This window comes from Gracilinanus agilis, chromosome 2 (assembly GCF_016433145.1).
Source record: "Gracilinanus agilis isolate LMUSP501 chromosome 2, AgileGrace, whole genome shotgun sequence".
Classification (NCBI taxonomy): domain Eukaryota; kingdom Metazoa; phylum Chordata; class Mammalia; order Didelphimorphia; family Didelphidae; genus Gracilinanus; species Gracilinanus agilis.
The window spans coordinates 551,608,610-551,632,335 of NC_058131.1; the positions used below are offsets into that span (position 1 = coordinate 551,608,610).

General features: G+C 45.5%; 1 protein-coding gene across 1 annotated transcript; it reads left to right on the forward strand.

The window, feature by feature from the left end:
* Nucleotides 1-540: 540 nt before the first annotated feature.
* TGM1 (transglutaminase 1) lies at nt 541-21,231 on the forward strand. The gene is made up of 14 exons (XM_044662255.1): nt 541-850; nt 1,396-1,584; nt 2,532-2,780; nt 3,543-3,661; nt 4,099-4,206; nt 4,612-4,786; nt 5,074-5,212; nt 5,396-5,499; nt 8,063-8,151; nt 10,842-10,995; nt 11,916-12,197; nt 13,207-13,367; nt 13,738-13,874; nt 20,854-21,231. Exons 1-14 carry the CDS (start codon nt 541-543, stop codon nt 21,077-21,079), a joined length of 2,442 nt encoding a protein of 813 aa, XP_044518190.1. The 3' UTR covers nt 21,080-21,231.
* The last annotated feature ends 2,495 nt before the right edge of the window (nt 21,232-23,726 follow it).

Below are 23,726 nucleotides of genomic sequence, written 5' to 3' on the forward strand. Positions count from 1 at the left end.
TCTCCCTTTTTGCCCCCTGGAATTCCCCAGACGCGCCCTCCTGGCAGTCCGGACAACATGTTTGAAGCCGAGTAGGAAAGAAGGATGGGCGCTCCGTCGGAGCAAGCCTCCCTCCCACCGCCCCCAGCCACCCTTGCCTCCTGGGAGGAGGGGTCTTAAGAATTCTCCTCGAAATCGGATAGATGTGGGATACGTGGTCTGGGCGCCTCACAGGAGGAGAGGGATGGGCAGGCTGAGTAGGACACGGAGCTCCTCACGATGAGTTTGTCCTCAACGGTTCCCAGTGGAGTGGAGTGTCTTTTGGACCCCGGAGGATGGGTGTTACTGGATATAGGGGTTTCTGGGTATATGTGGGATGTGAGGGAAGTTCTGGCCCCAGCGGGTCCCTGAAGCTTGCCTGTAAGGAAGTTATCCCTGGGTAGATCTGGTTGCGGTGGGGGGGGAGATTCTAGAGGAACTTCTGGTTGGAGGTGGGGTCCTGGGGAAGGGCTGATTGGCTAAGCCTCTCTCACCACAGTTTCTCCCTTCTCGGCAGCCACAATGACTGACGGGTCTCGCTCTGATGTGGGGCGATGGGGTGGGAGCTCCTGGCAGCCCAGTGTCACACCTTCTCCTGAGCCAGAACCAGACACCAGATCTCGAAGGTCAGGCCGCTCTTTCTGGGCCCGATGCTGCAGCTGCTGTTCCTGCCGAGGTGGAGGTGATGATGACTGGGGCCCAGAGCCCGCAGGCCCCCGAGGAGGTTCAGGGTCCCGAGGCTCGGGGTCCAGAGGTTCAGGATCTCGAGGAGGCTCTGGTCGGCCGGGCTCCCGAGGCAGTGGAGTCAATGCAGCAGGTGGTGTCGTCCGAGGTGAGCCCTATATCTCTTATTCACGGAGGTGAATCTTCAGGGATCCCCTGGCTCTAAGTAAAGGGGTTCCTGGGCCTTGGTTAAGGTGTGGAGTGGAGAAGGAAGGATTTGCCCTTTGCTGTTAGCTGTTCAGGTCCTCTTAAGGATGGAGCTGCCACCCTGGGGCTGTTGGAGTCTACCAGAAGGTTAGATTTGGGATTCTGGATTCCTTGAGCTAAACAGGGAAAGGAAACAAAATAAGCATTTATTAAGCACCTACTATGTGCCAAGCACTTTACAAGTATTATCTAATTGATCCTCACAACTCTGTAACATAGGTGCTGATATTATCCCTACTTTACAATTGGGGAAACTGAGTCAGATAGTAGTTAAGTGACTTGTCCAGGGACACCTAGTCAAGTGTCTGAGTCTGGATTTAAACTCATCTTGACTCCAGAGCCAGTTCTCTATCCAGTTGCCCCACTCGGCTGCCTTGGGGACCCTGAGTTATTTAGTCGGGGCTAATGTGGGGGTCCTGGACAATAAGCCACACGTGGCCCTTCCAGATGGCATGCTGGTGGTGACCGGGGTGGACCTGATGTGCAGGCGATCTGATCAGAACCGGCGGGAACACCACACAGAGGAGTATGAATATGATGACCTGATTATTCGTCGAGGGCAGCCTTTCTGTCTCACTGTCAGCCTGTCCCGGCCCTACTCATCTTCAGACCGCATGGCCCTTGAGCTACTTATCGGTCAGTGCCTAGGAGCAGGGCCTGGGAGAGAGGGCGAGGCCTCGGGTGCTCCCCCCGCTGTCCTCTCTTCTAGCCTTAGGATCCGTGTTAGCGCTCTCTCCATCCCTGCCATGCTCCGCACTAACGCGCTGGGTATTAGCTTCGTATCTCAGTTTGTGTGTCTGCACAGGAGATTCTCCCTGTCTGTCCCTCTCTCCAGATGCTCTCTCCTAAGTGCCGGCTGTCTGTCCCTTGTCAATAGGTGGCTGATGGGTGTGTCTTTCTCTGTTTCTCTCTCTGGTTCTTTCTTGGTCCTCCCCTGCGCGTGTGGGTGTCTCTCTGACTCTCCCTGTGACTCTTCGTCCTGGCCTCTGCGTGTCTCAGTGTCTCTGTCCCCTCTGGCCTGGGGCTGGGTGGCTCCGACTGCCGCGTTGCTCTTTGGCTGCTAAGGCCAGTGATTATGCAGTTGCTGGGGGCGGGAGACTCCTCATACCCTCTGATTAGAGCTGAACCTTGCCCACCTCGGCCTCTAATTTCCTGGGCCCCCTCCTGCATGCCCTGGATTCTGCAGGAACTCTGGGGAACAGATGGGGTTGGGGTTTAGGGTCTGGGCTGTCTCTTCCTTACCCGTGGGAGGCCTCCTGGGTACATATCTGCCTCAGGCCTGGGCCTGAACACGCTCTGGCTTCAGCCTGGGCAGCTCTGCTGCTGTGCCAGCCCTGTGAGAGGTAGCAGGGAGTCTAAGCAAACAGTGGTGGTGGAGACTCTTCTTCCCCTCACTCTAGCTCAGTGGAAGGTGGAGAGGGTTTGGGATGTGGAACAGGGGCTTGCCCCAATATACAGACCTCTTCAGGGGGAGTGGAGATGGGAGCAGATAAAGCTGGGGGGGAATTCGAGATGCCCCAGGTGTTCCATCCCATTTGAGATGTCCCCTCCTCAGTTCTCTCCCTTCATTTGCCCCCTACCAGGTGCCAACCCTGAAATAGGAAAGGGCACACATGTGATCATCCCTGTGGGCAAGGGAGGCAGTGGAGGCTGGAAGGCTCAGGTGCTCAAGTCGAATGGGCAGCATGTGGACCTAAAGGTCCATGTTTCCCCCAATGCCATCGTGGGCAAGTTCCGCTTCACTGTCCGAACTCGTACCGACGCAGGAGAGTACCAGATGCCTTTCGACCCCAAAAATGAGATCTACATCCTCTTCAACCCTTGGTGTCCTGGTGAGCCTATGGGATGAGGGTTGGAATAGCAGGACAGGAAGGCTAAGTGAGTTATTAAGAGAAAAGGGCAAAGGGCAGAATGACCCCAAGTCAGGCTGGACAAATTTACATGGTTCCATGCCAATAGATGGGAGTTCTCATGGATTTTAGGATCTTCTAAGATCTAGAGCTGTAAAACACTTCATAGGGCCGCTCATGCAACCACTTTATTTAATGTATGAGGAAACTCAGGCCCAGAGAGGTGATTCATCTGATGTCACCCATCTAAAAAGTAGCAGAATCAGAATTTGAACTCTCTTCAGGCTCTAAGTCTAGTGTTCTTTCCATTTCACTAAAGCCTCTTCATCTGTGCCACTTCCCCAAGTCCTTCGCCACCTGCCTTCCCTCTGCTTCAGGTCAATGGGGGAGGGAAAAGTCTGATGGTCCAATAGAGACTCTGGGCCAGAAGCAGGCTCTACCTGCCCCTATCATCCCTTTGATACTGAGAATCATATTAGATAATGATATTAATTAAGATCAATATTAGATTGAGATTGGGCTCTTCTGTCCACCACTGCCATGGTATTCCTAGCTGCTCATAACCATATCCTAGAGGAAGAAAGTTGCCCCATGATTTCTTCCTAGACCCTCCAGCTCAACTGTCTGCCCAGGGGCCTGACCTCAGGTAGAGTAGAGTATTCAAGTAAAGAGAGAAGGCATCAGGGTTGGGAGATGCAGGCTATGCCCTTGACAGGTCTGTGTGTTTGTCCTGGGGGCTCACAGATGATCCTGTGTATGTGGAACATGAAAACTGGCGTCATGAGTATGTGCTTAATGAATCTGGTCGAATTTACTATGGCACAGAGGCACAGATTGGAGAGCGCACCTGGAACTATGGCCAAGTATGGGACAAGGAAACAATAGGACAGGAAGATGTGGGAAGGGCTGGGCCAGGGAGAGATGAGTGTGAGAAAGGCTATCTGGGGTAGAATGGGAGGGAGGGGAAATTGTGGGGAGGTGAGTGGTATTACAGAGAGAATGAGAGAATCTGGTCTTGGACACTTCCTAGCTGTGTGACCTTGGGCAAGTCACTTAATGTCCATCATCTAGCCCTTACCCCTCTTTTGCCTTAGAACCAATAATCAGTATTGATTCTAAGAGAACAGGAAAGGAGAGCCTGAGTGAGGATATTGGCAAGAATGAGAAGTCTGGAGAGAGAGAGAGAGAGAGAGAGAGAGAGAGAGAGAGAGAGAGAGAGAGAGAGAGAGAGAGAGAGAGAGAGAGAGAGAGAGAGAAGATCTGAAGTTGTGGTTATGACTGCTGTTTTCTCCCCTCCTAGTTTGACCACGGAGTACTAGATGCCTGTCTCTACATCTTGGACCGACGGGGAATGCCCTATGCAGGGCGGGGAGACCCTGTTAGTGTGTCCCGTGTCATTTCTGCCATGGTAGGTTCCTTACCCACTCATCACCTGCCACATCCTTTCTTGCTTCTCACCTCAATATATTTTCTTACCCTTCTTAAGCTGCCTTCCCTTCCAATCTCTCATCACTTTCATCTCTCTCTCCCAGTGCCTTCTTTGGGTAAAAAAACCTATAATAACAAAACCTCTCTGCCCCCTGCCTTCTGATGTACCCCCACATACACACCCATCCTGGCTCCTGTCCCAACTCCTCTGGAATGTGTGGCCAAACCCAAAACTTGGCACACCCAGGAATTACATTCCTATGTTAAAATTGGGGTGGGAAAGGGTGGAGGGGCAGCTGAACACTGGAGGGGAGGAAGAATAATCTAGGGCCAGCAAAGTGTGTGTGTGTGTGTGTGTGTGTAACCTCCTGCCATTTCCCTCTAGGTGAACTCTCTAGATGACAATGGAGTGTTGATTGGAAACTGGTCTGGGGATTACTCCAGAGGCACTAACCCCTCCGCTTGGGTGGGCAGCGTGGAGATCCTTCTGAGTTACCTTCGAACGGGCTACTCTGTCCCCTATGGCCAGTGCTGGGTTTTTGCTGGTGTTACCACCACAGGTAATGGAAGGAAGACCAATGCTGACCCCACAGGAGGGCATGACCTCCAACTTCTCAACTCCAGACATCCCCTTTTATCCCCGCCCCAGATTCCCCTTAACCCCACAACTTTCAGAACACCTGTGGCACCAGGGCAGGGCTTGGGCGGGGGTGGCCGGGCAGGCTGGCATTAATTATTAGTAATTAGCCTTAACAAGGGAAGTAGGATAGGAAAATGGGAAGGGCAGGGAGCTGAGATGAGCAGGTGGCCTGACCCCTGGTGCCCCCCCATCTTTTCCCTTTCAAAGTGCTCCGATGCCTCGGGATTGCCACCAGGACTGTCACCAACTATAACTCAGCTCATGATACTGACACCTCACTCACCATGGATATTTATTTTGATGAAAACATGAAGCCACTGGAACACTTGAACCACGATTCTGTCTGGTGAGGACTAGGGGCCAAGGCTGTGGGCATCTGAATGGGGTGACAAAGGGCGTAGTCTGAAAGCTCCATCTGCTCCTACTCTCACCCTGCCCTGCACTGACAGGGGGACCATGCCAAAAATGTGCAGCTGGAGGGTGGGAAGGTGGTCCAATATTCAAGACACGTCCCTCTCTCTGTGGCCAGGAACTTCCATGTCTGGAACGACTGTTGGATGAGACGGTCAGACTTGCCCTCAGGCTTTGATGGCTGGCAGGTGGTGGATGCCACCCCCCAGGAAACCAGCAGTGGTAAGAGAACACCCACTCTACATTTCTTCCCCTTGCCCACCTCTCCGGTATACTCACTTCCAGTCCTTTTTGTTCACTGAGCCTATGTTTCTCAGACCTTGAGTAACTTCTCCTTTCTTCTTCCACTTTATAATTCCCGTAGAATTTCACAAGGGACCTCCATCTTTCTAAACTAGCCTTCTAATGCAATCCCTTCCGAAAAAGAATCTTTGCTGAAGTTAAACCAAAAAAGAGTCAACTAATTTTTGCTTAAACACCTCCAAGGGGATAGCTAGGTGGGTCAGTGAATAGAGAGCCAGGTTAGGAGACAGGAAGTCCTGGGTTAAAATTTGACCTCAGATACTTCCTGTGTGATCCCAGGCGAGTCACTTAACCCCAATTACCTAATCCTTATCACTCTTCTGCCTTGGCACTGATACTTAGTTTCCATTCTAAGACAGAAGATAAGGGTTTTTTATAAAAAGAAAAACAAAAAACGATGAAAAAAAGACCACCGGGGAAGGGAAACCCACTGGCTCCCCAAAGCACCCTATTCAGCTTTTTATTGTTGTTTAGTCATTCAGACTTTTTGTGACCCCATTTGGGTTTTCTTAGTAAAGATACTAGAATGTTTTGCCATTTAGATCAGTGATTCCCAAAGTGGGCGCTACCGCCCACTGGTGGGTGCTGTAGCGATCCAGGAAAGTGGTGATGGCCACAGGTGCATTTATCTTTCCTATTAATTGCTATTAAAATTTTTAAAAAGTTAATTTCCAAGGGACTAAGTAATATTTTTTCTGGAAAGGGGGCGGTAAAAAAAAAGTTCAGGAATCACTGTATGAACAAACTGAGGAAAACAGGGTTAAGTGACTTACCTAGGGTCACACAGATAGTAAGTGTCCTAAGCTGAATTTGAACTCAGATCTTCCTGACTCCAGGCCCTATGCTTTATCTATTGTGCCAACCTAAACTGTCCCATTCAACTTTTTAGTATCTTTATTGATCAGGCTTTATGTCAGGAAAAGCTTCCTATATTTGTCGTTTTTAGCTTCCACCCATAATTCCTAATTCTGCTCTCAACATCTTTATATTTCCCTACCCTCTCTGCTCCTTACTCCGTTTTTCCATTCTTCTTTCCAAGTTCTGGACTATTCCTCTCTGTCTCTGGACAGATTAACCTCTTTGTGGTGTTCCATCTCATTTCCCATCCCAACAGCCTGTATCCTTTAAATGACTCCATTACTGTGTGCTTATGGCTAACCCCACTCCCCCTTTCCAGGTCCATTCCTTCAGGAAACTTGGATTTCAGCTGAATAAGAACCAAGGGATTTGGTCGGAGTCTTGTGGAGCCATGGGAAATTTACTTCCCTTCTCTGGGCTTCTGTTTCCTCAGCCACAAAATGAGGGGGTTTGGACTAAACCTTCCCTTGGTTCTGGGGAGGTACAATGAACCATATATTGCTGCCCGGGAATTTGGGGGGCTCTTTCCTGCCAAAATATGTCAGTAAAGCTGACTGGTTATTCTGTTCAGAGAAATAATATCATGGTTCTGGTGGCCAGAGAGCATCTGAACCTTGGAAAGTAGAAGCACAATTTCTGCCAATCAGATTAGAATATGGCAATGACCAAGCTGTCATCTGTTCTTCCCAGTAGGATGCTCATCCCAAACCACATATTCAGAAGAGAGGAAACCATTGGAAAATCCATGTAAAAACATAGTACTAGCCGTGCTCCAGGTTCTCCTTTCTGGCCATTTTTCTTGTCAGTGTTTCCTTTGGGAGGGCCCTGTGCCTGGTTTTTCTTTTCTTTTCTTTTCTTTTCTTTTCTTTTTCTTTTTTTTTTTTTTTTTGAATCCTGAATTTGTTGGTAGAAGATTAGTACAGATGCCGTCTCTCCTAATACCGTTCTATGATTGAGTAAATATGTGAGATATAGTCGGATTAAAGGATCTCGAAAATGACTTTTAGTTTTTACTGTGATCTCAGTGTAACATATGTTACATGTCAGTTAATCTCTCCAAACCTCAGTTTCCCCATCTGTAAAAAGGGTATTATAATATAGGCTTACAATAATCATAAGCTCATAATAAGGCTTATGGTGAGGAAAGCACTCTGTAAGCTGTGAAAGACAAAACAAACACAAATAATTATCATCATCATCATTATTATTATGCCCTGAGATTTCTGAGATCTGTTTCAGTGATTGTGGTTGAGTCACAGTCACAATCTACCCCAGAGAAGCAGAAATGATACTGCTTAGCCAGAAAGTGTGCTGGTGTCAGCTTGTACTTGCCCTGAGAGCTGGTTGTTAAATTTTTTTTTTAAACTCGTACCTTCCATCTTAGTGTATTGGCTCCAAGGCAGAAGAGTGGTAAGGGCTCAGCAATGGGGATTAAGTGACTTGCCCAGGGTCACTTAGCTAGGAGGTGTCTGAGGCCAAATTTAAACCCAGGACCTCCTATCTTTGGGCCTGGCTCTCAATCCACTGGACCACTCAGCTACCCCCTTGTTAAACATTTCTGAGCACACTCCTGCACTCAACCCCAGGGACAAAGACCCCTGACCAGTATTCTCTGATTTTCTAGGCATCTTCTGTTGCGGCCCCTGCTCAGTGGAGTCTATTAAGAATGGCCTGGTCTATATGAAGTATGACACACCTTTCATCTTTGCCGAGGTAAGAGAACCTCATGGAACAGGTGTATTTGTTTATGTTTCATGCATGCATCATCTTTTCCCTTTAGTATCCAATTGGACTGGAATCTGCTACCCCACTTCTTCTTCCCTATTATATCTCTGACCCTCTCCTGTGGAACAGGAGGGATCCCCTTGGCACATGGGCTGTTACAGCTCTACAGGGAAACAGCCAAGGGTTTCAGGCTCTGCTAAAGGATAGAAACAACCAGAACCTCCAGTGGTCCCTGTGTGCTTCCCCCTGAGCCTGTGCTCCACCAACTGAGGAGGGGCCACCAAGGCAAAGGAGCTGTCCATGGAGGAGATGATAAAGGGAGAAGTGATTCCTCTTGGTGCTTTCTTCTTCCTCCCTTATTAATAGACAGCTTGGGACTCAGACAACTCTCTTGTATTTCCCATAAGAGGATGGGCAGGGCTTCCTCCTCCCCGCTAGCTATGGGAATTGCTCAGACACATAGCTAGAGACTGTGCTCTTCCAGAGGAGCCCGAGGGTGGAGAGCGAGATCTTGGTCACCTCTTCTGCTTTGGTGACCAAAATTGTCTCCAAAATCTACTGAGTGGACTTGCTGCTCATTGGCCAAACTTTTTTTTTTAATTGAAAAATTTTATTTAATTAATTGATTTAGGATATTTTTCCATGGTTACATGTTTCATGTTCTTTCTCTCCCCTCCCCCTTCCCTCTGTAGCCAACGAGTAATTCCACTGGGTTTTACATGAGTCATTGATCAAGACCTATTTCCATATTATTAATATTTGCACTAGGGTGATCATTTAGAGTCTACATCCCCAATTATATCCCCATCGAACCATGTGATCAAGCAGTTGTTTTTCTCCTGCGTTTCTACTCCTGCAGTTCTTTCTCTGGATGTTGATAACGTTCTTTCTCATAAGTCTCTCAGAATTGTCCTGGGTTGTTACATTGCTGCTAGTACAGAAGACCGTTACATCCATTGTACCACAGTGTATCCATCTCTGTGTACAATGTTCTTCTGGCTCTGCTCTTTTCACTCTGCATCAATTATCTGAAGGTCTTTCCAGTTCACATGGAATTCCTCCAGTTCATTATTTCTTTTAGCACAAAGTATTCCATCACCAGCAGATACCACAATTTGTTCAGCCATTCCCCAATCGAAGGCATCCCCTCATTTTCCAATTTTTTGCCACTACAAAGAGCACAGCTGTAAATATTTTTGTACAAGTCTCTTTCCTTATTATTTCTTTGGGGTATAACCCAGCAGTGGTATTGGCCGAACTTCTAAATGGGGCACCTGCGAGGTTCTGGGCAGCAAGGTGGCACAGTGGATTGAGTACCAAGCCTGAAGTGAGGAAAACTCATCTTCCTAAATGAAAAACTGACTTCAAGATACAAGTCACTCCACTCTTTGCCTCAATTTCCTCATTTGTAACAATGAGCTGGAGAAGGAATTGGCAAACTACAACAGTATCTTCACCAAGAAAACCATTCCAAATGGGGTCATGAAGTTGTTGGATGCAGTTGAACAACAACAACATCAACATCAAATTCTGGGGATGCAAAGATAAAAAAAGACAGTGAATCTATCTCTAAAGCTTACAGTTTATTAGGGGAGATAAGGCATGAGATGCCTAGAGAATTAGGGAATGAGGCATTGTGGGAAAGTGAATACAATGCTGATCCAGAATCAGGAAGGTCTGGATTCAAGTTCAAACTCTGATCCCTACTGGCTCATTAATCCTACCCTGGGCAACTCTCTAAGACTATTAAAAAAAAAAAAAACCTACTGCTAACATGCATCGTTAGGGGGAATTTCCTTAATGGGACTTCCTACATCAATAAAGGCACAATTCCAGATCCCCCAAAAAATAAGATATCTGTATAAATAAGTATTATGCAGAAGCAGCTAGGTGGCTCAATGGATAGAGTGCTGGCCTTGGAGTTGGGAGGATCTGGGTTCAAATCTGGCCTCAGCCACTTCCTACTTGTGTGACCCTGGGTAAGTCACTTAACCCTGTTTGCTTAGCTCTTGCCATAGAGTCTAAAGGAAAGTATTATACAAGTAAACCATAAGAGTAAAAGAAAAAGAACAGTCCAGATATAAGGGTTATAAGATATAGGGATATAAGAAATAGAAGGGAAAAATCACCCTCAACCTGGGGGTTAAGGAAGGATAGAGAGCTTCATAAACCTGTTGTTCAGTTATTTCAGTTGTGTCTGACTCTTCCCAACCCCATCTGGAGTTTTCTTGACAAAGATACTGGAGTGGTTTGCCCAATTCTGTCTCCAGCTCATTTTACAGGCAAGGAAACTGAGACAAACTGGGTGAAATGACTTGCCCAGGGTCACACAACTAGGAAGTGGCTAAGGCCAAATTTGAACTTAGGAAGAGGAGTCTTGTGTCTCCAGGCCTGGCACTCTATCCTCTGTACTACCTGGCTGCCCCTCATAAACCAGAGGGAAGAGAAGGATTTCAGCTTGGTGGGGCTGCGGAAGGGGTATTTCCCAGGCACGGAAGGCAGCCTTTGCAGATCCATGTAAGACAAGAGGGGAGGAATAACTAGTAATCCAATATGGATGGAACTCAAAGAACCCTAGTAGCTAGTGCAACAAGACTGGAACCAAACTGTGGAGAAGTAGACCTACCTCTCCACAGGATCACAGAAGAGCCTCTCCTCACCTTCTTCAACATTCACAGGTGAACAGTGACAAAGTCTATTGGCAACGGCAGGATGATGGCAGCTTCAAGATTGTCTATGTGGAAGAGAAGGCAATTGGGACCCTCATTTGCACCAAAGCCATTGGCTCCAACATGAGGGACGATATTACTCACATCTATAAACATCCTGAAGGTACCCACTCTGGGTCCTGGGATATCCTTTCTCTTGGGGGATACCCATGTGGCCATCTTCCTGCCTTGGTGGCTCTATCATGACTTCCAGAACTCTGAATATTCAGCATGCATGTATTGGGTATCTAGTATGTACAAGCCGTGTACTAGGGCAAAGTGAGATATAAGGATAAATAAGGCCCGATCTTTGGCTTCCCAGAACTTCTAATCTAGTGGAAGAGAGAAAACACATGCTCCAATAATACAAAATAAATACATGTGGCACACAAAGTGTCTTGGGAATTCAGATGACAGGCCCTTCCAGCTATGAGGGATCAAGGAAGTCTTTGTAGGGTAGGTGGCTTTTGGATTGCATTCTTTTTTTTTTTACCCTTACCTTCTTTTTAGAATTGATACCAAGTGGGGCCAGCTGGGTGGCTCAGTGGATTGAGAGCCAGGCTCAGAGACAAAAGGTCCTGAGTTCAAATCTGACCTCAGATACTTCCTAGCTGTATGACTCTGAGCAAGTCACTTAACTCCCATTTCCTAGTCCTAACCAGCCTTCTGCCTTGGAACCAATACACAGTATTGATTCCAAGATGGAAGGTAAGGGTTAAAAAAAAAATTGATAGCAAACATCAGTTCCAGGGCAGAAGAGCAGTAAGGGCTAGGCAATTGGAGTTAAGTGACTTGCCCAGAGCCACACAGCTAGACAGTATCTGAGGCCAAATTTGAACCTAGGACCTCCCCCCTATCTACAGGCCTGGCTCTCTGGGCCACCTAGCTGCCCTTTTTTTTGCAGGGGGCGGGGTGGATCTTGGAGAGATTATATTTCAGTAGGTATCATTTGGGTGGAGAATTCCTTTCCTGGACTTTTTGGACTTCCTTGGGCCTCCCTGACTCTATCCTTTTTTGTTTGGCCTCTCTCCTTCTGGTCACCAGGATCTGATGCAGAGAGGAAGGCAGTAGAGACAGCAGCAGCCCATGGCAGCAAACCCAATGTATATGCAACCCGGGACTCAGCTGAGGATGTGTCAGTCCAGGTGGAGACACAAGATGCTGTGATGGGACAAGACCTCGTAATCAGCGTGGTTCTGACCAATCGTGGAAGCAGTCGACGTACTGTAAAATTACACATGTACCTCTCTGTCACCTTCTACACTGGTGTCACCGGCTCCGTCTTCAAAGACAGCAAGAAGGAGGTGGCAATATCCCCTGGAAGCTGTAAGTCCTTCTTCTTCCCTAGCCTTTGCTACTCATGGCCATCTTAGTTTATATTCTCTCTACTCATGCGGCTCCCACTCTCAGTTAGGTCCTGATTCCTTGTACACTGGACCACTGCAGTAACCAGTCTGCCTACCTCAAGTCTTTCCCTTTTCCACACAGATATCAGCGATTTTCCTAAAGCACAAGTCTGCCCATGTCACTCCTCTGCTCAACGATCCTCAATGACTCTCTTATTACCTCCAAGAACAAATACAAATTTCTTGGGCACTTAAAGCCTTTTACAACCTGACTCAAGTCTACTTTTCCATCTTAAATATATATTATTTGGGAGAAGTTAGGTGGCTCAGTGGACTGAGAGCCAGGTCCAGAGACAGGAGGTCCTGGGTTCAAATGCAGCCTCAGACACTTCTTAACTGTGTGACCCTGGACAAGTCACTTGACCCCCATTGCCTAGCCCTCACCACTCTTCTGCCTTGGGACCAATACATAGGATTGATTCCAAGATGGAAAGTAAGGGTTTGAAATTTTTTTTTAATTTGACCTTTTTGCTTCATCTTCAATCTTTGTGTCTTTTCACAGGCTATACCCACGCCTTAGAATACATTCTCTCCTCTTTCTGGTTTCCTTTAAAACTCAGTTCAAGTGCCATCCTCTACAGGAGCCCTTTTCCGATCCTACCCCCTGACCCTTGCTAGTGTTTCCACTACAAAAATTACCTTGTATTTGTCCTGCATGTATTTTGCACATTGTTATTTGTCTACATTTTTTCTTCCCTAAGAGATTGTAAGTTCCTTGAAGGCAGGGATCATTTCATTTTTGTCTGTGTCTCCGGCATCTGGCACTTTGTCTGGAGAACGTTATTATTGCTACCTGTCCGTCCCCTTTGGGCAGCCTTTATGCCTCTCAGGCGTCCTACAGGAGAGAGTTCGGAGGGTGGGCAGAACCAGGAAAGGGTTAGAGATGCAGACATGCCATGTGATATCTCTCCTCCTTTCTCCCACTCAAGCCGAGCGCGTGACCTTGCCGGTGGCTTACTCAGAGTACCGGCCGCATCTGGTGGATCAGGGAGCTATGCTGCTGAATGTATCGGGAAACGTAAAAGAGAGTGGGCAGGTGATAGCCAAACAGCACACCTTCCGCCTTCGAACCCCTGACCTCTCCCTTACGGTACGGGCAAAGGAATGAATCGTATGTGGGGTGAGAGGGGCACTGATCAGAAGCAGAGCAGAGGGGGAGGATTCAGAACAAGAGGGTGAGCCTGCACTCTGCTGAAGAGTCCACCAAAGAAAGGTTGGATTCCCAAGTGAGTGGCTGAAAGACACCTCAACTGGATGGCCTTGGCTGGGACGCAGGTCCGTAGCATCCCTTTGTCTCTGCTGGTAGGAGACCTTTGGGTGATGAGATCTTTACAGAAGCATGGTCATTGCTGAGGGTCTCTAAGTCGTTCTCTCAGATGGTAGTAAAGAGGCCACTACATGCTCCTCAGAAGGTTCTAATGGGAGTAATTGATCTTTCTTTTTCTTCTTCCCTATCTCAGGTGTTGGGGCCAGCTGTGGTGGGCCAGGAGACAGAGGTACAGATTATCTTCAGGAACCCACTGCCTGTCACTCTCACCAAAGTGGTCTTCCGACTCGAGGGCTCCGGACTCCAGAGGCCCAAGGTTCTCAATGTTGGGTGAGTCTCACTCTGGCTAGGACTCTCCTTCCCCCTGGTCCAGTGATGGTTAACCTTTTAGAGACCACATGCCCCAAATGCAAACCTCACACCGCATGTGAGCCCCTTGCCTTACCCCAGACAGGGGAGGGAGGAAGTGCTCCCACCAGACTGCTGGGCAGAGGGGTGAGTGATGGGAGAAATGTCCTCAGGCACCCAGAGAGGGGGAAGAGAGCAGCTCCCTCCAGCACACGTGCCATAGGTTCGCGAACATGGCCCTGTTCATTCCAAAGTTATTAAGTAAGGGAGACATTTAAACAACCCAGGAAGGAACTTGACTTTGTTTGGGGTTGGCTAGCTTGATGTCCTTGCCATTCAGTTCATGTTTGCTGAAGCAAAGACGTATATACATGGCATGCTCTTCTTCAAGATATACTTGGGGAGACCAGATTTAAATGCATAAAAGCTTCAGTGAAAAATCCAAGACAGAAGCCAGCTGAGTGGTACATCTAAGCACTGTAGGAACTCAGTGAAAGGAGTGCAGTGTGGGCTGGAAGGATTTATGGAGCTCATATTGAGGTTTAGATTTAGAGTTGCAAGGGACCTTGTGGTTCCTAATTTTGTATACTTTGTCACTCGGGAGCTGAGGGTTCAAACCTTTTACTAAAAACATAGTCCAATACCCCCAGGTAGAAGCAGATCCCAAGGTGGAGGTTAGGAAAATAAAAGCAGGTTAGAAAAATAGAAGCAAGTAAAAGCTAATGGCAAAGATGTTAAAAGCACTGAGCAAGGGAGTTGTCTGGGGCCTGAACTCTGCTGATATTCTGAAAACCATCTTTATTCTCCTCTTGCCAAAGGGCCACCACTGGGTCCTCAGTCATTCCATTTGGTGGCAAAGTTAACCCAAACTCTCTCAGATCTGTAGTACAACTTCCTTGCTTGCAACAGTCCTATCTGGGGATGAGGGAGTATGGGAGAGTGGGGATGTTAGGTATCTTGGTCCACCACACTTTGGAGGGAATTTAGTCCAACCTCTGTATTTCATTTCATTAGAAAATAGAGCCCAGAGAAGTTTAGCAAGTCACCAAAAGATCACAGAGGAAACAAGTTACAAAGAGAAGATTTGAACTCAGTTCCTCTAACTCCAAATCCATGGCACCATATATTAATATACAATAGTTTGTTCTGACATTCTCCAAGAGATGGGGATCCATTTTATCTCCAGTTCTTTATTACTGTTCAATCATTCAGTTTCATCCAACTGTTGGTGACCCTTTGGACCATACTGTTCATGGGATTTTTCTCAGCAAAGATACTGGAGTGGTTTGCCATTTTCTATTCCAGTGGATTAAGGCAAACAAAAGTGTTGCTCCGAATCGCACAGCTAGAAAATGTCTGCGGCTGGATTTGAGCTCAGGTCTTCCTGACTTTATGCCCAGTGATTGATCCCCTGAGCCACCTAACTGCTTTTTCTTTATTACCACCCAGAAAATGCTATCAGGAGGGCATATAGGTAGCACAATGGATAAAGAGCCAGGCCTGGAGAAGGGAAGTCCTGGGTTCAAACCTAGCTGTGTAACCTTGGACAAGTCAGTTAACCCCAGTTACCTAACCCTTACTACTCCTTCTGCCTTGGAACTGATACTTACTTAGTAGGCTGGGTACAGAAGATAAGGGTTGTTGGGTTGTTTTTTTTTTAATACAATCATGACTATTCTGGTATAAATTATACCTTCTCATCTTTGGCCTCCTTGCAGTATATGCCCAGTATTGGCCTTGCTAGGTCAAAGGATATGAATACTTTGGTCACTTTTCTTAATCATGTGGAAAGCATGTTGGTCTTGAAGACAGAAACAGCTGGGTTCGAATCCCTACTCTGATTCTAATGACCTCCCTAACCGTTGGTTTCCACATATGTAAAATGAGAATATAAATAGCGCCTTCTTTCAAGGGTGGTACTGAGGATCATATGACATAATGTGTGGAAAGTGCTACGTAAGTGTCGGTCATGGTGATAATAACAATGATGTTGGAGGAGGAGGCGCCTGGGCTTGAGTTGGACATGAGCCCATCATCATCGCACCTACTTAGCAGCAGCTAGGTGATATCATAGATAAAATCTTGGACCTGGAGTAAGGAAGACCTGAGTTCAAATCCTGCCTTGGATACTTACCTATGTAACCCTAGGCAAGTCACTTAACCTTTCCCAGCTTTAGTTTTTTCCTGTGTAAAATGGAGATAATGACTGCAAAAGATCAAATGAGTAAACATATGTAAAGAGCTTTGTGAACCTTAAAACCCTCTATGAATGCTAGTTATTATTAGCAGTATTGTTATTATTCTACAGGGTTGTCAAGAAAACACTGGCTCGCCAGAAGGCACTATATGCAAATGTGATTGTTATTGTTTAGTTATCCAGGTATATTTACTCAGGACTCACCTTCTCATGACTCTGAGCCAGCTACCGTACTCAGAGAGAACAAAGACACAGCTGTTTCCTGTTAAGGGTTTACCTTAGATAACTAGCATGTAGATGACCTGATCTAAGGAATGCTCATAGGATAAATAGAGAGTAAATAACAACAACTCACAATTATATGGCACTTTAAAGATTTGCAAAGTGCTTTTCCTACAATACCCCTGGGAAGTATGTAACACAGATGCTATTAGCTCCATTTTGTTGTTATTCGGTCACATCCAATTCTTCGTCACCTCTTTTGGGGTTTTCTTGGCAAGATACTAGAGTGGTTTGCTATTTCCTCCTCTAGCTCATTTTTTTTTTTTTTTTGGAGAATTTGGCTCACATATTTGGTAATGGCCTTTTCTCTGTCTAATTATGTTTTTTTTTAACATTTATTAATATACATTTTTAACATGGTTACCTGATTCATGCTCCTCCTATCCCCTTCACACACACACACACACACACACACACACACACACACACACCCGCACTCCCCCCACCCATGGCCGATGCGCATTTCCTCTAGCTCATTTTACAGATGAGGGAACTGAGACCAATGGGGTGAAGTGACTCGCCCAGGGTCACACAACTCAGAAAATCAAGGCTCAGAGAGATTAAGTGACATGCTCCAGGGTCACACAGTTATTAAATGCCAGAACCAGGAGTCTAACCCTTATGTCTTGACCCCAAGTTCACCACTCTTCCCACTGTACCATCATGACTAGAAAGCCTCAGTGTTCACATTGTGTGCTGGCTGGTGATGGCCAAATGCATTAGTGAGGGAGTAGTGAAGAGGGAAATACCTAGAGAATCCTTCTTGAGGAAGAGCAAGATCCCACTTTCTAGAGGGAAGTGCTAGGGGCAGGTCCTAAGGAAAGGGATGGAGAGAAGACCAGGGCCAGTAGAATTCTGATCCTGCTCTGTGTTGTTAGAGATGATCTTGTTTCCCATTCCCAAGTAATGGCAGTTTATAAGGAACTAAGTCAATTGTACAAGAAATCAAGCCATTCCCCAATTGACAAATGGACAAGGGACATGAATAGGCAATTTTCAGATAAAGAAATCAAAACTATCAATAAGCACATGAGAAAGCATTCTAAATCTCTAATAATTAGAGAAATGCAAATCAAAACAACTCTGAGGTACCACTTCACATCTATCAGATTGGCCAAAATGACAGTAAAGGAAAATAATAAATGTTGGAGGGGATGTGGCAAAATTCAGACACTGATACACTTTTGGTGGAGTTGTGAATTAATCCAACCATTCTGGAAGGCAATTTGGAATTATGTGCAAAGGGCTTTAAAAGAATACATACTCTTTGATCCAGCCATACCACTGCTGGGTTTGTACCCCAAAGAGATCATAAGGAAAAAGATGTATACAAAAATATTCATAGCCGTGCTTTTTGTGGTGCCAAGGAAGGTGGTAGCACCCACCCTAACCCTGTCTGTGTCCTTAGAGCTATTGTTGTTCCACTCCAGAGACTCTGTTCTCCAACTGGGCTAGAATGAGAATGACTCAGCTCAGAAGGGGACAAGTTAGACTCTTCTACTGGCTAATGGGTTCATCCCTCTCTCAGTCATCTCACTCTTCCCCCTACTTCTTAGGAGACCTTCTCCTAGCCATAATAGTTGGAGGGGAGAGGAAATGGGGAATCTCTTATTTCTGAATCTTTAGAAAAAGACGATATAACCTCACTTCTTTTTTACTTTCTGCTTCTCTCCTCTTTCCTCACTCTCCCACTTCTACCACCATCCCCAAACTGGTTTAACCTGGAGCCCATCCCTATGAAGTAGGGATTCTTCTTCCCTTGGGAATTTCCAAGTCTGCTTATGTGCCCAATAGAGTACAGAGAACAGAGCTTGACAGAGGAAGTGCCTAAGCTTTTGACTCAAAAATATTTTAATCCGGGGCAGCTGGGTAGCTCAGTGGAGTGAGAGTCAGGCCTAGAGACAGGAGGTCCTAGCTTCAAACCCGGCCTCAGCCACTTCCCAGCTGTGTGACCCTGGGCAAGTCACTTGACCCCCATTGCCCACCCTTACCACTCTTCCACCTATGAGACAATACACCGAAGTATAAGGGTTTAAAAAAAAATATTTTAATCCAATATGTAGAGGCAACTAGGTGACACAATGGATCAGACCTGGAGACAGGAGGTCCTGGGTTCAAATCTTGCCTCAGACACTTAGCCATGTGACCGTGGGCAAGTCCCTTAACCCCTATAGTCTAGTCCCTACTGCTCTTCTACCTTGGAATCAATATTTAGTATCAATTCTAAGATGGAAGGTAAGGGTTGAAAGATAAATCCAATATACACCCTAGTCTGGATCTCACATAAATATATATGGTTATGGATCTTTATTATATTATAAAGATTTGGAGAAGTAACAGTTGATTCTTTTTTTAATGGCAGCATCCAAATAAGAACTATCCCTTTTAACCTTAGAATATTGCAAAGTTATTTCAGTGATTCCATCTTTGCTCAAAACATTTTTCAGATGCCTCCTTTGGAATTGCCTTTAGAAGTAAGTGCTTGTGGGGGCAGCTGGGTAGCTCAGTGGATTAAGAGCTAGGCCCAGAGATGGGAAGTCCTGGGTTCAAATCTGGCCTCAGACACTTCCTAGCTGTGTGACCCTGGGCAAGTCACTTAACCCCTATTGCCTAGCCCTCACCACTCTTCTGCCTTAGAACCAATACACAGTATTGATTCTAAGATGGAAGGTGAGGGTAAAAAAAAAAAAAGAAGTAAGTACTTGTGAAAATCTTCATATGGTAGCAACTCACCAGCCTTTGAGGGTGTACTTCACTTTGGTAAGCAGCCAAAAGTTATTTGGAGCCAAGTCTAGTTCATAAAATAGTTGATTAAGTTGAGCAATACCATTCTAGGCCAAAAAGGAGGTGTGACTGTCAGAGGATCGAGACTGATTTTCTTGTGTGAGTCCAACTAGCTCTGGCGGTAATTTCAAAAGGCAAAATGCCCCTAAAGGCTGTCGCAATGGCAGTGGGATTGGTACAAGTATGTGGCCTCCTGGCCACTACTCCCTTCAAAGTAGTCTGAAGGGACAATATTCATTTGGATGGATAAGCTCTGATGTGTTTGTTGAGAAATCAGTATCATGTAATCAAAATAATTTTAGCTTCATCATGTAATCTAAGGCAGATCCCTATTTAGAAATACCTGAATTACAAATTACAACCAGTATGTACACACCTATTTCCTCTCAAATCCCTGATCTGGCTACCATAAGGAATCACAACTGAACCCAAAAGGAGACATGTTGGGTGGGGGAGGCTGCTGGTTTGAAGATGAACCACTCATTTCCAAAGAATCCAAGTTCAAAATGGAGGTACTCAGGTCCAGTGGAAAGAAGATGGGATTTGGAATGAGAGGATCTGGGTTCAAATCCCAGCTCTGCTATTTTCTATCTCTATGACCTTGGGGGGAAAAAATCACTTAACCTCTTTCTGGACATTAGCAATCTCATCTCTAAAATGAGAGGTTTGGACTCTGTGATCTTGAAGGCCCCTTCTAGTATGATCCTATAATGCTAGCAATATAATTAAACAATAGTAAAAACTTTAAAGCTCTGCATAAATATGAGTTATTATTGTTGGTTAGGAAAGCATTTAAGGACTGGTCTGGGCACTTGGCTAACCCTTAAAACATTGTTTCAGTGGGAAAGTACGAACTTTTAAAATAAAATGCATTCTTGGTTTGAGTCCAACATCATAATATCTAAATACATAGAACACCTCAATAGTCCTCTGAATTCTTCCATCATAAAATCTTAGCCCTAGAAGGATCTTAGAGCTTGTCTAGTCCAGTCCCCTTATTATTATAAATCAGGAAACTGAGGCCCAAAAGATGTTCAGGGAACTCTCATTATTATATCAGTGTGTAAGCCATTTCCCAAAGTTACAGCAGGGGATCATTTTAGAAAAGGAAGTTCTCCAGGAGTTTTGGAATCAACCAATTTCCCTTCCAGTGATATTTGCCTCTTTGGGATGACCTTGGTTGAAACTGGATTTCCTCAAGAAGCTTCCAGGAGAGATGTGATAAACACACTAAGAAAGGAGGATTTGGTTTATAGATGAAAGTTTAATCAAGAAAAAAGGAAAGGATATATATATATATATATATATATATATATATGATGGAAAGATCAGAAGGCATCAATAGGTGGTAAAATGATAAAGAAGATGTAGGCAAATTAGGAGGAGAAAGCAGGAAGGAAAGGTGCCTAGGCTAGAAAAAGAAAGGATGTTAGGACAAGGATGCTCCTTGAAAGGCCTCAGGCTCCTAGCTCTTCTTTGACCTGGATATGTCCTAGAAAGAGTTCCAATGCAGCATCTCCCCTTTCCCGCTGGGTCCAGGTGTCCAGGATCGACCTATAAAAATTGATAGTGAAGTTCTACCTCAAGTTGTGCCTACAAGCTTAACCTTTCTCAAGGCAGCATCTCTAGACCAGTCTAAGGACTTCCTTAACACAGCTTCTCCGACCCTCACCTCTTGGCCCGGCTCTCTCCCTACAGAGACATTGGGGGCAATGAAACAGTGACTCTGCGTCAGACGTTCGTGCCAGTGCGGCCAGGTCGACGGCAGCTCATCGCCAGCTTGGACAGCCCTCAGCTCTCCCAGGTGCATGGAGTCATCGAGGTGGACGTGGCCCCTGCTTCTGGTGGGAACTTCTTCTCCAGCACCCGGGGTAGCAGCCGCTCAGGAGAAGACATCCCCATGGCGCCCCGAGGAGGAGCTTAACCGTGGAATAGAAAGGGGACCAAGCGATAGGAGCATGGACACTTCCACTGAGGCAGGGGGCTGGCACAGAGGACACCCTGTGGCCTGGGAAGGAAGGCCCAGGAGGCCGGGGGTGGGATCCAACTTTCACACACGCTGCGTGGCAGCGAAGGTAATAAAGATTGTTTTTGTTTTTGTTTTTTAATGAAACACTTGACTTCCTTCATCTGTTTGTTTATACCAGTCTAAGGAGAATGGGTTCATAATCCTTTGGATCTCTTGGTTCTGAGATCCCGGGCGTTCTGGTCACTCTCTGGTCAAATCAGAGAACACTCAAACTGGAAGGGCTTTCGTTTATTTATTTTTTAATTTGAAACAAATTTAATTAACTATTTAATTTAGAATATTTTTCCATAGTTACATGATTTGTGCTTTTTCCCTCCTCCCACTTGCTATTCGACTGGGTTTTGCATGTGTCATTGATCAAGACCTATTAGAAGGGTCTTTAGACACCATCTAGTTCAATCCCCTCCCCTGAGTTTACAGGTGAGGGAACTGAAGTTTAGGGACATTTAGAGACTTTTCTAAGATCATATAATAAGAGATACCATGAAAACAACTATGTACAAGAAAGATAGATGCAGTATAAATTGGAGGTAACAGAGAGAAGGTATTAGCTTTAAGAAGGCCTGGGAATTGAAACTTGAAGGAAGCCAAGAGGCAGAGAAAAAGAGAGAGAATTCCAGCCATGAGGGACAGTCAGTGAAAACATATAGATTTGGGAGATGAAGGCTCTCTTTATGAGAATGGGACTGGCAAGGAGTTCTCTGGATCCTAGAGTACATAGAGAAAGTACATAGAATAAGGTGTAAGAAGACTGGAGAGGTAGGAAGGGGCCACTTTGTAAAAAGATTTAAAAGCCAAGCATAGCATTTTATATTTGATCCTGGAATAGGGAGCCACTAGAGTTTATAGAATAAGAGCATGATGTGGTCAAGACCTGTGTTTTAGGAAAATCGCTTTAATAGCCAAGTGGAAAATGTACTGGAGCGGGGAGAGACTTGCAGCAATGAGACCAATCGGGCAGCTCTTTCAAAGAGAGATGGAGCTGTGCATCAGAAATGTTACAAAAGTAGAACCAGAAGGACTTGGCAATAGATTAAGGACGGTGAGAGAAAGTGAGGCATTAAGGATGACAATTAGGTTGTGAGGCTGAGTGACTGGAAGAATGGTGGGCCCCCTGACAGTAAAAGGGAAGTTAGAAAGAGGGGGAAAGATTAGGGGAAGGATGAGCTTGATTTTGGACATGGTGAGCTTAAGACGTTTGTAGGAAATACACAAAGAGTGACTGGACACTGTACGCAGAATGACATCTTGGGATGTAGCTGTCATTGTAGCAATGGACCAAGCACCTCTCTACCTGTTATAAGTGAAGCAGAACAGACCCAGCCCAGAGCAGAGATGTAAGGTGCCTGATATATACATATATATAACTCCTGCCCCTAAACCAGAGGAAAACAGGAAAATGCAAAGTGGGAATATTTTCCCATATTAGAAAATGGTTGGGAAGAGTAAGCGCATTTATTTAGAAAGAGGGAATAGTTTGTAACAAGAACTATATTCATTTTCTCTTCCTTCCTTCCTTCCTTCCTTCCTTCCTTCCTTCCTTCCTTCCTTCCTTCCTTCCTTTTTCTTTCTTTCTTTCTTTCTTTCTTTCTTTCTTTCTTTCTTTCTTTCTTTCTTTCTTTCTTTCTTTCTTTCTTTCTTTCTTTCTTTCTTTCTTTCCTCAGCTATTATCTTAAAATGTATACTAAGTATCAGTTCCATAGCAGAAGAATGGTAAGGGCTAGGCAACCGGGGTTATTTGACTTACCCAGGATCACACAATTAGGAAATCTCTGAGTCCAGATTTGAACCCAGAACTTCCCATCTCCAGGTCTGACTCTCTATTCACTAAACCACTTAGCTGCCCCTCAATAAGCATTTATTAGGTACTTACTACATCAGGCACTGTGCCTTAGCATTAAAGATATATATGAGAGATTCTTACTTAGTCATTTTTTAAAAAATGTGCTACCTTTTTTAAAAATAAAATTTATTTCTTTCCTTCTCTCCTACCCAGAGATCTAGTCCTTGTGACAAATATTAAAAAGAAAGGGGATGAGGGTGGCTAAGTGGTTCAGTGGATTGAGAGCCAGGCCTGGAGTTGAGAGATTCTGAACTCAAATCTGGCCTCAGATACTTCCTAGTTATGTGACCCTGGACAAGTCACATAACTCCCCCAGTCTTCTACCTTGGAACGAATACACTGAATTGATTCCAAGATAGAAGGTAAGGGTTTAAAAAAGAAAAAAAAAAGGGGGGGGGATGGGGTGACTAGGTGGCTCAGTGGATAGAAAGCCAGGAGTTCTTGGGTTCAAATCTGATCTCAGATACTTCCTATCTGTGTGACCCTGAGCAAGTCATTTAATGTCCTTACCACTCTTCTGCCTTGGAACCAACACTCAGTATCAGTTGTAAGATAGAAAGTAAGGAGAAAGAGAGAGACAGAGAGAGACAGAGGGAGGGAGAGGGAGGGAGAGAAAGAAAGAAAGAAAGAAAGAAAGAAAGAAAGAAAGAAAGAAAGAAAGAAAGAAAGAAAGAAAGAAGGAAAGAAAGAAAGAAAGAA